This window comes from Nannobrachium achirus (assembly GCF_963921795.1).
Source record: "Nannobrachium achirus genome assembly, chromosome: 7".
In the NCBI taxonomy this organism is placed as follows: Eukaryota; Metazoa; Chordata; class Actinopteri; order Myctophiformes; family Myctophidae; genus Nannobrachium; species Nannobrachium achirus.
The window spans coordinates 66,154,575-66,170,073 of NC_137816.1; the positions used below are offsets into that span (position 1 = coordinate 66,154,575).

The 15,499-nt window shown below is 41.5% G+C and overlaps 1 protein-coding gene across 1 annotated transcript; it reads right to left on the reverse strand.

Annotated features, from left to right (window-relative positions):
- Positions 1-4,549: 4,549 nt before the first annotated feature.
- Positions 4,550-14,630, reverse strand: psma4 (proteasome 20S subunit alpha 4). The gene is made up of 9 exons (XM_080729726.1): positions 14,580-14,630; positions 14,115-14,143; positions 13,781-13,823; positions 11,374-11,536; positions 10,925-11,002; positions 10,242-10,330; positions 9,152-9,282; positions 7,250-7,373; positions 4,550-4,931 (listed from the first exon to the last, which is right to left on the reverse strand). Exons 2-9 carry the CDS (start codon positions 14,115-14,117, stop codon positions 4,777-4,779), a joined length of 786 nt encoding a protein of 261 aa, XP_080585852.1. The 5' UTR covers positions 14,118-14,143; positions 14,580-14,630; the 3' UTR covers positions 4,550-4,776.
- Between the last annotated feature and the right edge of the window lie 869 nt (positions 14,631-15,499).

Genomic DNA, 15,499 nt, shown 5'->3' on the forward strand with positions numbered 1-15,499 from the left:
AATAAAAACGTTTTATTTCGGTAGATGATTAAAGGTCTTTGCACACAGACGCGTTTTTCAACCATTGCGTTTTTTCCGTTTGCTGCATGATTAAAACGCATTGGAGTTGGTGTGCACGGCTGTGCGGAATCGGCGCTTCGGATCCCAAAAGGAGTCATAAAAGGAGTGATGAGTTCTTTTACCGCATGCGACAAGAAGGCACGAATCGAACTGGGTTCGATCGAGAAAAATAACGCACGGTCGCAGCCACTTGTCGCACGGCAAACTCGGATCCGGTGTGCATGAGGTCGTAGAGAATCATTGTTTTCTTTAAAAAAAAATGAAATTGTCCGTTTTGTCCGTGCGAACAAACACGTCTGTGTGCAAAGCCCTTTAGGCATCACGCCTCAGGTTACTGTCTGGCCAGAGGACAATCAACTACATCAGGTCCAAGCAGCGTTAGAAGAAACGCATGAGGCACTGACAGGCCTCGACACTGACTCATACATGAAGCACTGACAGGCCTCGACACTGACTCATACATGAAGCACTGACAGGCCTCGACACTGACTCATACATGAAGCACTGACAGGCCTCGACACTGACTCATACATGAAGCACTGACAGGCCTCGACACTGACTCATACATGAAGCACTGACAGGCCTCGACACTGACTCATACATGAAGCACTGAGAGGCCTCGACACTGACTCATACATGACTCATACACGTTGTGAGCTTGGAGGTCGTCTATTTTCGATATTTTCACCAAAAGGCCCTTTTAGAAATTCCAGCCCCTGCCTCTCTAACATCCTCTACACGTCCCTGACAAGGAGGACACCCCCTATTACCCCCACAGACACAGAAACGTAGACCCGTCCTTCGGCTCTGAGGCATACAGTATGCATCGATCGTGGGACCAAGGGATTCTGCATTGCTTCCACGTGCATCACAGTAACGGAAGTTGGTAGGCCAATCAGAGGCAGGTGGGGGCGGGCCTTTACGTACGCACCCTCTAAGAACAGCTGAGCCGCGCAACATCAGGAACTGGATGTAAACATGGTATGGCTCCTCCATACCTCCAAAACCTGATCAACCCCTACACCCCCACCCGTTCACTTAGATCAGCCAACACAGGGATGCTGACAGAACCCTCGCTAAAAGCCCCAGGATAAAAATCCACTCGTCCGAGACAGTTTGCCCTCCTGGCCCCCAAGCTGTGGAATAAACTCCCTGTCGCACTTAGAACAACGGACTCACTCGCAGGCTTTCGCCGTGGACTGAAGACTCACCTTTTCAGACTCCACCCAAACCCATAGCACTACTGAAACACTCAATGCATTTGTTTTTAGGTTTTTTTTTAGAATCCTTTTTTCTTTACTGATTATATTGTTTTTTTAGATTGATATTCATATGCATTTGTTATATTGTTGTTGATGTGCTGACATATTATCTTGTTTATTATAGTGATGTATTATCTGCTTATTGTAAGTCGCTTTGGATTAAAAGCGTCTGCTAAATGCCTAAACTGTAATGTCAATAAAGCCCTGAATTGAATTGATAAGTTACCCCCGTGACCCTATTCCGGATAAGTGGTTGAAGTAAGATGCATGGATGGATGGATGGGTACACAGGGACCATCAGATAGAACCTTCTGATTTTAGAGGTTCACGCCTGTAGGCTATCAGTAGAAACAGGTTATCAACCCCCTGAATTACAACAGAAACATTTTGATAATGGCACATTCCTCAAACCTGTGGGACTGTTGCTAGTCTCTCTACTAGGCCTATATAGGCTATATTACAGTGTTTTCACATTGTTTATGCTGACAAACAAGCTCCAAAATGTCTGAAAATCGAGTATTAATCAGTATTAAAAAACATGTACAGTATATAGCAGGGGTGGGCAACTTTGATGATGGAAAGGGCCACTATATTCTTACAGTCACTCCAGAGGGCCACAATACATATACATTCAAAAATAGCCGATCTACAAGCTCAAAACGCGTCGCAGTGCGACACGTTTTGAGCTTGTAGATCGGCTATTTCTGCTATTTTTGAATTGGAATCCTGAATTATTTTTAGCTATTTTTGAATTTGGGATCCTGAAAAGTAATTTTTTAATTTAATTTCCAAGGCATTTATATGTTCTTACGTTAACTTTATGAACTTAAATACAAATACATTGTGCATAAAAAAGACTAGTATTAGTCATTAAGCTACTAATATAGACTGAAGTAATTAAAGCAGGTCATGTTTGCATGTTTGGAATTGTTACAGCTGAAATCAATAATATATCAGCATCAGATATTAACCCGAGGGCCGCATTAAGTGAAGGTGAGGGCCGCATGTGGCCCCCGGGCCACCAGTTGCCCATGTATGGTATATAGCGATGGACTTCTCCTTGTTCTAACGAGTCAAGACACATGTGGTCAACATCAGTGCAGTGTTTACATGATCATGACCCTTACCTTACAGGATGTTATTTGTGTACCCGCTTAAAAGTCACGTTTACTCTGTAATGTGACAGTGTCGCCTGTCGCTTGTCCAAAGAACTGCAAGGCGTTGTTAGCTTGTAGATTTTTGGACAAGTCACACCCTCATGCAATGGAGTATAAATACAGCTTCTCTCTCTTATAATCAAGGCAACAGCTGACTTCACCTATTTATCCCTAATGTATACTCCTTGGTGCAAGGTGTTACATACGTCACCTCCACCTCACAGAGTTCATCAATATGTACGTACACGGACAAATGTCTGTGGAAAAGACTTGTCCTTGTCCGTGGCAAATTTTAGATTTTCTATATACCTTTATAATGTTCTTATTATGATCATAAGACCTAATTACTGAACGTCAAGTCTCCAGTCTTCAGAATTATGTATGACACTTACAACACTATGGAACACTAGAGTCCAAATAGTACTAGTGCAGGGTTCCCCAATTAGTTTTCCCCAAGGGCCGAATCATGTCTAGGGTACCAAGCCGAGGGCCACAACATTGCAGGGGGCGACGGTGGCGTTCCCACTACTCCAGCGACAGTTCAGATATTGTCGTTGTCGGGTGAAAATCTTGTATGTCCAAAACTAATAAAATAAGAAGCAAGAATGAACAAATCAAGTTGATGTGGTAAAAGTAGCCAACACAAAGCGAGGCCTTAACAGGCAGTGTAGTAAGTAGTAAGTAGAACTAGCCAGTTGGAAATGTTTGCATTGGATTTCCATTACCATCCTACCAGAAAATAAATGTTTTGCTCATGATTTATATTAACAGTGGACATGAGATGCCTTTATGTGGATCAATGTTGTTGCTGTTGTAGGATTTTCCTCTCAGAGTAAAATACAGGAATGTCTCATTGTGATGAGGGTTACACAATGTCGCCATCTAGTGGCGACTGACAAAACTATGCAGTTCGAAGGCAGCAATCACAGCCCTAAAAAGTAAACAGTTTTGTGGGCTTCCACACTGAACAAACTGAAGCACACTGAGGCATCAAATACTGTACCATTCAAGTTGTTTAACTATATTTAATTGTTTATTCAGGGTTCCCACACATTTTTACCAATTCATTTCCAAAACCTTTCCAGAATATTTAACCCGATTTCCAGGACTATATCAAACTTATATAATTTCCGAATGTCTGTCTGTCACAGCGTTTCTCCTCAGTGGCTGGAGCAATTGATCTGAAATCGCATCACAATTAGCATATGAACACACCTGACATAACTGTGAAGCCCGTTTGTCACTTTCACAAATCATATGCTGTATATTAGCATTTTTATGGTGTATCTACTATCTATTCTGCATCTAGCTTGAGGCTCATCTATTCTGCATCTAGCATGAGGCAACATGTTTAACCAGCTCTGTGTGTGTGTGTGTGTGTGTGTGTGTCCAAAAATCATGCAGATCGGTACACAGTATCTCTGTAGCCATTAAACGAAAAGGGTATTTCTTACATTGATGCTCCTACATATTATCATGCAAGCACCAGTTAAAGTTACTTTCCATCCCTCATATACTGTGTGCACAGTGCACATCCCATAACCCACACACTGCACATCATTTCGGAGCTCATATCTTTGAACGGGTAAGGGCTAGTAACAATAATTTAACAAAGACAGGTAGTGTATGCCAGTGGTTCTCAACCTTTTCAGGCCGTGACCCCCCGAAATAATCTTATTTGAAGAGAGTTGAGGAATTTTGTATAACACGGTTTTATTGTGAAAATAGCCGATCTACATGCTCACAACGCCTCGCGTTTCGAGGCGTTGTGAGCATGTAGATCTGCTATTTTCACAATTTCTGCCTCTAATATTTGACAATTTGGCCAATGTTTAATTTGTCATTTCAGAGGTATTAACAAAATCAATAAGCAAAGACAATGCATAGCTATTTTTTCCAGGACCTTCCAGGACCCTTGATAAATTCAAAAACCTTTCCAGTACTGGAAAAAATATCTTTCTAATTTCAAAATATTTCCAGGAATTTCATGACCGTGGGAACCCTGGTCCTCATAATGACTTTATCTTATGGATCCCAGAATTAAAAAAAGAACAGCGACACATCAATTCATTCCAATATTTTAATGAAAAAAGAAGAAAACAAACACATACTATCACAGGGTTTGGTGAAATCTGAGGATGAAAAGTAAAACAGCGGAGGAGACCCCTTTTCTTTCCGCTCCACAAACATCACCCATCTTCAGGCGAGAACACGTCATGTTTGTGGAGCGAACGGTGGAACTGAACTGAACTGCAACAAACAAAGTAGAAGTTTAAGAACTAATAAGTTGCTCCTCCTCATTTGTCCTTCTCCTTCTGCTCCTTCTCCTTCTTGACCTTCTCCTCCTTGGCCTCCTCCGCCTCGTGCCTCTTGATCAGCTCCTCCACCTCCTTCTGCTTCAGCACCTTGATCCTGGTCTTCCCGTCTTCTCTGGTCAGCGTGGCGATCTCCACTGGACCATGGAGAGGAGACAATGGACCACGTTAACACATTTATTCTCCACTGGACAATGGTGAGGAGACAATGGACCACGTTAGGACATTTATTCTCCACTGGACAATGGTGAGGAGACAATGGACCACGTTAGGACATTTATTCTCCACTGGACAACGGTGAGGAGACAATGGACCACGTTAGGACATTTAGTCCAGTCTATTTCTTTTTTTAACCCATTTAGAACGGGTACACATTATTGTGTATCATTATTTTATACTTTAACTATTGAAAAAGAGCAGATATACAAGCTCACAGCACGGCTGCGAGCTTGCAGATCTGCTATTTTTGAAAAAACGTGAAAATTTGAATTTTGACCCGATTCTATAAGTGTCTTTTGAATCCTTCTAAGGTGTTTTGAAAAACCTATGTTTTCCATGTCAGCAATCTGGCCAGCCATAGTCAAAGAAAAGGTCCTTTTCACTTAACTGGAGCTCAGTTAGTCTGTTCTTGAGAGACTACTATGTCAGTGGTTCTCAAACCTTTTCATGTGAAGGACCCCCAAAATGATATTTATTTGGCCACGGACCCCCATCTCAAAATATTTAGTTCCAGGGACCCCCAGAAGCAAAATTTGAGTTACAAACGTTCGCTTTGAAAATACATATATTCAAAGATTTGCACACATTTTCTAGCCTGACACTCAGCCTGAATTGACATTTTGTTTCACTTCATTATTCAGTCTGAAAGTTCTTCCCCTGAGGGCGAATGCAAGGATGGGCGTTGCCAAAAAGAGGCAGTCTTCAGCGATTGGTTCACCGACCAACACATGACATAGTGTTGTTATCATGGTTGTTATGTGTGGCTGGCTAGTGGCTAGCCTGTTGCTTGCTAGTGCTACTTGCTAACCAAAGAAACAGTCAGAATAGGATTACTACGAACTAGTAATCAAACACAACATAACATGCCTGCTACTGGTGTTTCATAGCGAGATCGATACGATCGCATTTTACCGCAATTTACCGCATTTTACCGCGACACGATGCGCGGTACGACGGCGGCGCTGGTTTACTTGGAAACACACATGAGTTCTGGGAAACCCCCACCCACGCTGATCACAAGACGCTGATTCACGACACTGATTCGCCGTACAGATTTTCAACCGAGGCAGGCCTCTTCAATGAGCACTTCTAGACCCTGAATCGCCAAAACAACATTTTTAAAGGGGTGTGGCTAGCGATTCAGGGTCTGGAACTAGACTACACATTTTCACGAATTTTTCAAAAATAGCAGATCTACAAGCTCACAGTGCCACGCTGTGAGCTTTTATATCTGCTATCTTTCACTGGTTAAAGCATTCAATAATTTTAGGCCTAAATGGGTTAATATAAATGATGTTATTTTCTCAGACAAGACCACCGTATGTATCAGACACCATTTGTTTCTCAAACCTGACCTTTATGACCGACTGTCCACTATGTTATTTGTAAAGTCTTCAGGTTGGATTCGTGTATTCAGGCAAAGCCAAAAAATACCCAATCTACAAGCCCCATCAAGACACTGATCTGTGAGACAGTGAGCTGACAAATCTACTATTGTTGCAGAGTGAATCACATTTCAAACCACCTTGGAATGTTGCTCAGATCTGATTTCCAATCAGATCACAATCTGGATTAGGCCAAGCATCTGAATTGGATGGCCAGTGTGAACACAGCCGTGGTGCACGGGATTAAAGCCAGACGCATTGAGAGCTTGTAGATCGGCTATTTTCGCTGCACAACGCGCTTCCATAGAAGACATGCTGCCGGCTTCTTTGGAATCCAAATGACTGAACTCAGTGGTGGCGACTGACTGAGAACTCTAATCTAGGGGTCTTCAGCGTTTTCAGGCCGAGGACCCCTTAGTTGAGAGAGAGATGAAGCAGGGACCCCCACAACCTATTCATAGTTTCATTGTTTGAACGCGCAATCGTCAGTGTATTTTGGATTCATGTCAATTTGTGTTTTCAGATATGTAACCACTTGAACCGTCAATACTTAATAAACTTGACCTTTCACTCTGTACTTAGTCTGCTCTTTTCCCCCTCTACACCAAAGCTCTTTGCCAAAAATAGCCGATCTACAAGCTCACAACGCCGTTGTGAGCTTGTAGATCTGCTATTTTTGGCTAAAGTTCTCTGAATATGGACGCTAGGGTTCAAGTGGTTAATATAAAAAAGGATAAAAAAATGTTTCTATCACTCTAAGATTTGGAGGACCCCCTGTGGTAACTCTGGGGACCCCCTGTTGAAGACCCCTGCTCTAATCCATGCGTAGCGACTGAGTGATGCGAGCTCACCTTTCTCCGCTGACAGCTTGCTGACGTCCATGGTCTTGTTGAGGACTTTGACGGCCAGGGCCAGAGCTGAAGACAACGTCATCTCCCCTTCTTTGAAGTCCTGCTTCAGCATGGACACTGAAGCCTGACGCACAACAATTAGATATTTATTATTATTGTTATTATGAAAGATGTACGATACAAAAATGTCTTATTCGATACGCATAACTTGTGTATCGAACGTTTGATACAGAGTACCCATCCGAAACCAGTGTGTAATATTATAAAAAAAAGGAAAAAAAATCAAGGACACATTCTCAAAGTGAGGTCCAGGAACTCCTTGTGGGGGTTCCAAATGGACCTTTACAGGTTTGTATTCGAGTTGAACTCTGAGTGGAACAAATGGAACCAAAAGGACACAACAAGTCCGTTTGTACACTCAAGAGTTTTGAGGGTGTTTTGTTCATGTTAACCGCCTTCATCGTGGCATCACCATTTTGGGCAGATTATGTTAACACATTTGTTGCTAAGCATTAAAATCTTCAATGTCTTGCATTGCCAGAATTGCCAGAATCTTACCTTTTAATGTGCACGGGTCATGTCGGATAATGCATGGATGATACACCACACGTGTGCATGCCATTCACAGCTTTCAAATAAAGAAATCCACTTGGAAATCCGTTCAGGCATTCAAAAGATATATAGGCTATAGTGTTTTCTTCAAATGTAAACAAACATGGCTGCCATGGGAGCTGCCATGGGCTGTTCTAGGAGTCAAACATGCATTTTGCGAGTGCGATCATCATGCCCAAACCGAAGTAGGGAGAGTAGGGAGAGCAGTTTTTTTTTTAGACGGCCAACTCTGGAAACTCGGGCTTGGCAAGGCGGCAGGCCCATTACAAACTCGGGGAAACTCGGGGTTGGCACCATACAGTATGTGTTAAAAAAAAGGTTGTGTCGCAAGCTTGTAGATTGGCCATTTTCGCCATGAAATACAGTATGGCTTACCTGGTGCGGCGTATATTATAGTGTTTAGTGATCAACAATCAAGACAAAGAAAGCTGTTGCATTTTGACATTAAATCCTCGTCTTCAGACATTTTTTGGAAAATGAAGAAGACGCTTGGATACAGTCTGGTGTTTTGTGTGTTCCACTTCCAAGCAACAGCACCTTCAGAGTGACTTTAGGAACACACATCGCCATTTTTACCAATTACCATTATGTCCAATGTACGGTAGCATATAATCTATGTAGATGTTTAACCCATTTAGGCCTAGAATTATTGAATGCTTTAACCAGTGAAAAATAGCAGATATACAAGCTCACAGCGTGGCACCGAGTGCCACGCTGCGAGCTTGTAGATCTGCTATTTTTGAAAAAGTTGTGAAAATGTGTGCAAATCTTTGAATATATGTATTTTTAAAGTTAACGTTTGTGACTCAAATTTTGCTTCTGGGTGGTCCCTGGAACTAAATATTTTGAGATGGGGGTCCGTGGTCAAATACATATCATTTTGGGGGTACTTCACATGAAAAGGTTTGAGCACCACTGACATAGTATAGTCTCTCAAGAACAGACTAACTGAGCTCCAGTTAAGTGAAAAGGACCTTTTCTTTGACGATGGCTGGCCAGATTGCTGACATAGAAACATAGGGTTTTTCAAAAAAAATCTTAGAAGGATTCAAAAGACACTTATAGAATCGGGCCAAACTTTTCAAAAATAGCAGATCTACAAGAATCGGGTCAAAATCTTTCAAAAATAGCAGATCTACAAGCTCGCAGCGCGGCACTCGGTGCCGCGCTGTGAGCTTGTAGATCTGCTATTTTTCAATAGTTAAAGCATAAAATAACGATACACAATAACGTGTACCCGTTTTGAGGTTAAATGAAAACAGTGCATCTGAACAGAGGTCCAGAACTCACAGCGCTGTTGTTGCCGATGCAGGTAGCCTTCCAGCCTCCGTAGTTCCCACTGGGGTCGCTCTGGTAAAGCTGGAATCCGTAGTGTTTGTCCCAACCCATGTACAGCAGAGACACGCCGAACGGCCTCTTACCTGGCAACACAACACGCATACAGGGATTATAAGCCTCTTACCTGGCAACACAGCACGCATACAGGGATTAAAAATCTCTTGTATCCTAATGTGCGATTTTGAGAAACAGCTCCCCCATATTAGCGCTGTTTCCTACACAATTAACGCAATATGATGATGGCTAATATTGTTCCTGTTGTTCTACATACTGCCAACCAGGTAAAGTAATCACGGATTGAGGCGCTAACCTTGGTTTTTATGAAATATCCCAGACCATTAGTATTTTATGGAAGACGCTTCTGCACATGTTGCTAGTTTTGCCACTTCAAATGCTCCAATCTTAAAATAATTAGCCGATCTGCAAGCTCTCAATGTGTCTGTGACGCATTGAGAGCTTGTAGATCGGATACTTTCGCTGCGCAACATGCTTCCATAGAAAAAATGCTGAGTTCTATGGAATCCAAATGACTGAAATTAGTCATGGCGACAGAAATGTATTCCAATGAACATAGGAACTGCATTAAATGGCAGGACCTTGAGACTGAGACTTTTTCAAGTTTGTGGCCTAAAGCTACGACGTTAATTCTTTTAAATTGGATACATCCGTCTCCTCCTACTCACAACAGGTGGATCCAAGACATTTTGTATTGTATAAAATTGGAGAGGCTCAGAGCCTCGCTTGGTGGCCCATAGTCTACAACCTTTCCATCTAGGCTATAAGAGCAGAGAGACCCCCTCCCCCCTCCCCCACCTTGGATGAATGTGTTTTGTTCTTCTTTATTGGAAAAAAAAGCAGATATGTAATGTTATAAGATTAACCTTTTATCTTGTTTATCTGCCAAAAAACAATAAAGAAATTTGTAAAAAGAAGAAAAAAAAAAGGTTTGTGGCCTAACGGCTAACGCATATCAAACTGGGGGTCTTCAACATTAAAGAAAGGTTGACCAACACTGGCTTAGAGACCACCAATCAGAAATTACCTCCAAACTGTGTGTAGGCCTGTTTGATGTCACACAGAGCTGTCACCAACTGCTCACAGGGGATTGGTTCCTCATACTGCAACAAATATCTGTCAACAGACAAGGTAAGACAAGTGTCACTTAAAGGGATGGTTGAGGTTTGCTGACACGGTGGTATGGATAGAGATGGTTCAGCTAACTTAGCTTTTAACTTTAACTTAAACTTTGGGGGGGGGGTTTTATGCCTTTATTGATAGGACAGTAGACTGACAATTTCTGCCTCTATATATTTGACAATTTGGCCCATGTTTAATATGTCATTTCAGATGTATTAACAAAATCAATAACCAAAGACAATGCATAGATATTTTTTCCAGGACCTTCCAGGACCCTTAATAAATTCCAAAACTTTTCCAGTACTGGAAAAATATTTTTCTAATTTCAAAATATTTCCAGGAATTTCATGACCACGGGAACCCTGAGTTCTGGAATCGAACCGGAGACGCCACCAGCATCCATACCTATGTGGCAATGCCCTGGACCAGTAGGCCCGCGGGTGGCCCGGTTCAGCTAACTTAATGTCCAAACATAATCAGTAACTCATAACCACATTGTGTCACACAAAGCCACACAATCAATTTTGAACAGAAGCAAACTTTAGGAAACAATATGGTGTCTGGAGTTCCTTCTGAACTGAAGCTTACCTCTGTGCAATTAGCCGGAGCTCGTTTGTGAGCACATTGGCATCTGATGTGATTCCAGCAACGCTGCAAGCCATGTCTCTGAATTGGAATAAGCAGAGATACAGTGTGAGCTGCAGATCTGACCGAGGATGCTTTACCTAAACCTTGTTTTGTTTTATGGACCATAAAATGAACACGTTTTATTCACTGATGACATTCTAGGCTTACTATGTAGTTGTAAGAATGATCATTTTAATCAGTGAAAATTTGCATGACAAAAAGAGGTGTTTGTAAAATCACAATTTGAATTTTCATTGACTAAGCACGTTTATACAGTACTTTGTTTTACTAGTAGTTGTGACCTTGGGACATAGCAGTGTGAATAGTGTTGTGACGTGTTGTGAGATGAAAGAGACTAAACGACCAGTGGAATAAGGGCTGCTGGTGCTGGGTGGAGGTTCTGTTCTTACTCGTTCAGCTTGTAGATCTTCTCAGAGAAGAACACTTCATCCAGCAGTTTGTGGATGTTGCGTCTCTCTGCGGCTAAGAGGACACCGTCGTTGGCTAGAATGCCAAGACATGTTCCTGCGTGGCCGATGGCTTCCATGGCGTACTCCACCTGGTACAGACGCCCTGGGAGACAAGCACAGGATGATCCTAGGTCAGGGTGGGCCATATGGTGATACATATTGTTGAGATGATACAATGTCTCCACGATGTGCCTTTTCAGAGATATCGTATATATCGTGATACACTGAGGGATCCTTATAAAAAATCCTGTTGAATTGTTAATACAGAGATTCATTGCAGAATTCATTTAAACCTACATTTTGGTCTAAATCAGTGGTTCTCAAATGTCAAGGTCTCCCCTTAACAGAACATTTTGAAAATCACTAAACAAAGGATATTTATTAAATGTAGCATATCAAATAGTTAAATATTAAAATGTGTTTTCATATAGGACCAAAGGTTTTATGGTCATTATTCACTGCAATCCTGGATGGCTTGGTTCTAGGCTTAACATAATTGTTATAAATATTTTTGGAAAAGTCTATGGGGAAAATGAATGGGGGATCTTTTGGTGGGACCAGTAAACCACTTCCGCTGCGATGCTCTAAAATGCCTGTCACATTTATTACATAATAATCATCTAATCGCAATTATTTTGCCATAATCGTCATAATCATTTCCATGTTCTTATATTTTCAACAATTTAAAAGAATTGTGGAAATACCAGATCTACAAGCTCACAACGCATCGATCGCATCGAGACACGTTGTGAGCTTGTAGATCAGCTATTTCCACTATGAATGTTCTTTTGAAAGAATAAAGTTGTCAAATGTAAGTAATTTCTTTGGTATATTTAGGTTATGTGTCATATCTGCCATGTGCAACTCCAAAGCCTAAAAGCCAAAGAGAAATGTAATTGTCAATGACAAACGACAATACGACATGGGTCCATTTGGTTACCAACTCTCCATCATTTAGCTGGGGACCACCTGGAACCCCCTCAAGGACCACTGGTTGAAAACCACTGTCATAGCTGATTATGTAGTCTCATTCTGATCATGTGGTGTAGGGTTGGGATCCGACCGAATACTTTAAAATTTGGAATTCATCAATATCACTTCAGTTAAACCACCTCCTAGACCTAAACCCTCTATGCTTGGTAAAACAGACCCGAGTTGAACTGTACTTGAGGAGAGGACCCCAACTCTCTTCACCAAAAATAGCAGATCTACAAGCTCACAACGCGTCAGCTTGTAGATCGTCTAATTTTGGTAGGATGCTGGGGTTCCATCATGTGTATAAATGTCAAGTATAAAAGTTTCAATCTGTTCTAATGGAAACGGATAATCTCTCAAGTTTTCCTGTGTGACATACTGTATCTATACTGTATCTTATATACTATAACCGTGTAATTCAGGGGTGCCGTGGATGAAAAAAGTTATTTACAGGCCAGGGTGCCTGAGTCAAAAAATATTGAGAACCACTGATCTAGAGAGCATGTAATTTACCCATTTAGAACGGGTACACTGTATTGTGTATCATTATTTTATGTTTTAACTATTGAAAAATAGCAGATATACAAGCTCACAGTGCGGCACCGAGACGAGTGCCACGCTGTGAGGTTGTAGATCTGCTATTTTTGAAAAATCTTTTGAATCCTTCTTAAGGTTTTGTCAGCAATCTGGCCAGCCATCGTCAAAGAAAAGGTCCTTTTCACTTAAAGGGCCATTTCACCTCTGGGACAACCCAATCTTTATTGTTGTTTGGGAGACGATCAATAAAATCCTGAGTAATTTTTTGTGTTTAATCTGTGTTTTTTAGAATGTTAGTATTTCAGCATGTACTACTAGTGATGCGTTTTGCATCATATGATGCAAAACACATCACTAGTACATGCTGAAATACTAAAATATCTCAAAACAGATTGAACACAAAAAATAAATCAGGATTGTGTTGATCGTCTCCCAAACAACAATATAATAAGATTGGGTTGTCCCAGAGGTGAAATGGCCCTTTAACTGGAGCTCAGTTAGTCTGTTCTTGAGAGACTACTATGTCAGTGGTTCTCAAACCTTTTCATGTCTAGGAACCCCAAAATGATATTTATTTGGCCACGGACACCCATCTCAAAATATTTCGTTCCAGGGACCACCCAGAAGCAAAATTTGAGTTACAAACGTTCGCTTTGAAAATACATATATTCAAAGATTTGCACACATTTTCACGACTTTTTCAAAAATAGCAGATCTACAAGCTTGCAGCGCAGCACTCGGTGCCGCGCTGTGAGCTTGTATATCTGCTATTTTTCACTGGTTAAAGCATTCAATAAGTCTAGGCCTAAATGGGTTAAAAGGATTTTGGCCTTACCTTCAGGGGAGAAAATAGTTGTTCTGGAATCATATCTGCGAGACTAAATAAAAGAACCAACAGTTAGCAACAGTACTATGGTTTTGTTTTTGTGAATAGCAATACCACATGTGCATCTGAGAAGCAGAGGGAGAAGTACAGTAAAATGATTATGAATATAATGTTCAAGCAAAAGTGAAAGCACCAAGTAGAAAGACTGTACTTAGGAGTACAGTATCTACTACTAGAGTAAAATACACGTATAGTAACTTTAAACCACAATGGCAATAATGCACATTGAAAACAAACAGTGGCAAGATTGAAATTGTTATTATATTCATTAATGTAAACGAACCATTTTGTCTTGAGTGTTGAATCTCAATCCTGTCAAATAAAAAAACACAAGAAGTTACTGACAGAGCTGCAAATGAACCATGAGGGTCCACTACTTTTATCTAAATATGTTCAAGAGTTACATTAACACTCACGATTAACAGCAGATCATTTAATCATACACCAGGGAGATTAGATCAATAACGACACATTAACATCTCCTAATGAAACAACTTGATGGATGAGAGCTAACAACAGCTAACACTGGAGGCTAGCAGAATGAATCTGCAATATCTGCACATGCTAACGTGTTAGCATCTCAATGGACTTAATGAAAAATAACCACACATTGAATTCCAACGGCGGCCAATTAAGACCCGTCGTTTGCACAGACCTCCGACACGACTTTAATTGATAACAATGCTTGTTAATGAATGAATTAAACTAAACAACACGCGTTAGCACCGGGTTAGCATCGTTAGCATACCTTGAGCAGCACTTCCACTACTTTCTGTTGCTGTCTGTCTACTTCTCTTGACCGCTGTTAAACAGCCACACAGTCTACAGCCGAACCACAGCGCCCCCTAGCGTCCGATGGGGGTTATGCTCTTCTTCGACTTCTCGTATTGGCGCATTACCGCCACCTTCTGTTCCAGCATGTGGATCAGACGGAACAGAATTCTTTTTAAAGACATAAGAAAATAATAATAAGGGTAATAATAAAAATAATAATAATAAACCTAATGCAATGAATAAACACATTCATTAATTGATTAATTAGTGAATGAATGAGTAACAATGACGTAAATGAATGAATATCTGAAAACAATTCGCAATGTAGTAAATAAATACATGGATTTGAATTTATTTAATTGTGTTTTTATTAGTATTTCATTGAGACCAATGGACTATGGCACTCGGTGCCGCGCTGTGAGCTTGTATATCTGCTATTTTTCAATAGCTAAAGTATAAAATAATTAAGGGCCCCTCCACCTTGGACCCTAGTAACTCCCCCCCTTGTGAGGCCCCTGAATGCACAGCCTGCAGTACAAGGTGCTCCAGTACGGTAACGGTGTAGTGAGCAGTGTGTTAGCAGCTCCAGAAGCCTGTAAAGGTCACGGGGAGATGTGAGCTGTGATGCTGCAGGGAGGCCTCCCGCCACGCCGCGCAGCTCAGCGCGCCGCCAGCAAGCTAACGCTGCATGCGCTCACGCAGTAATGAAGTGGAGGCTGACGCTAACACAAAGCACAGGTGTTGTTCATTACTTACTACCACTGCACTGTCTGCTGGCAGGAGCTTCAGCGAGTGCAAGCAAGACGCACGCACGCACCGCACGCACCGTACGCAGCCACGAACGCACCGCACATAGCCATGCAAGTGTAGTAAAATTTGATTAAAGGAGTCGTA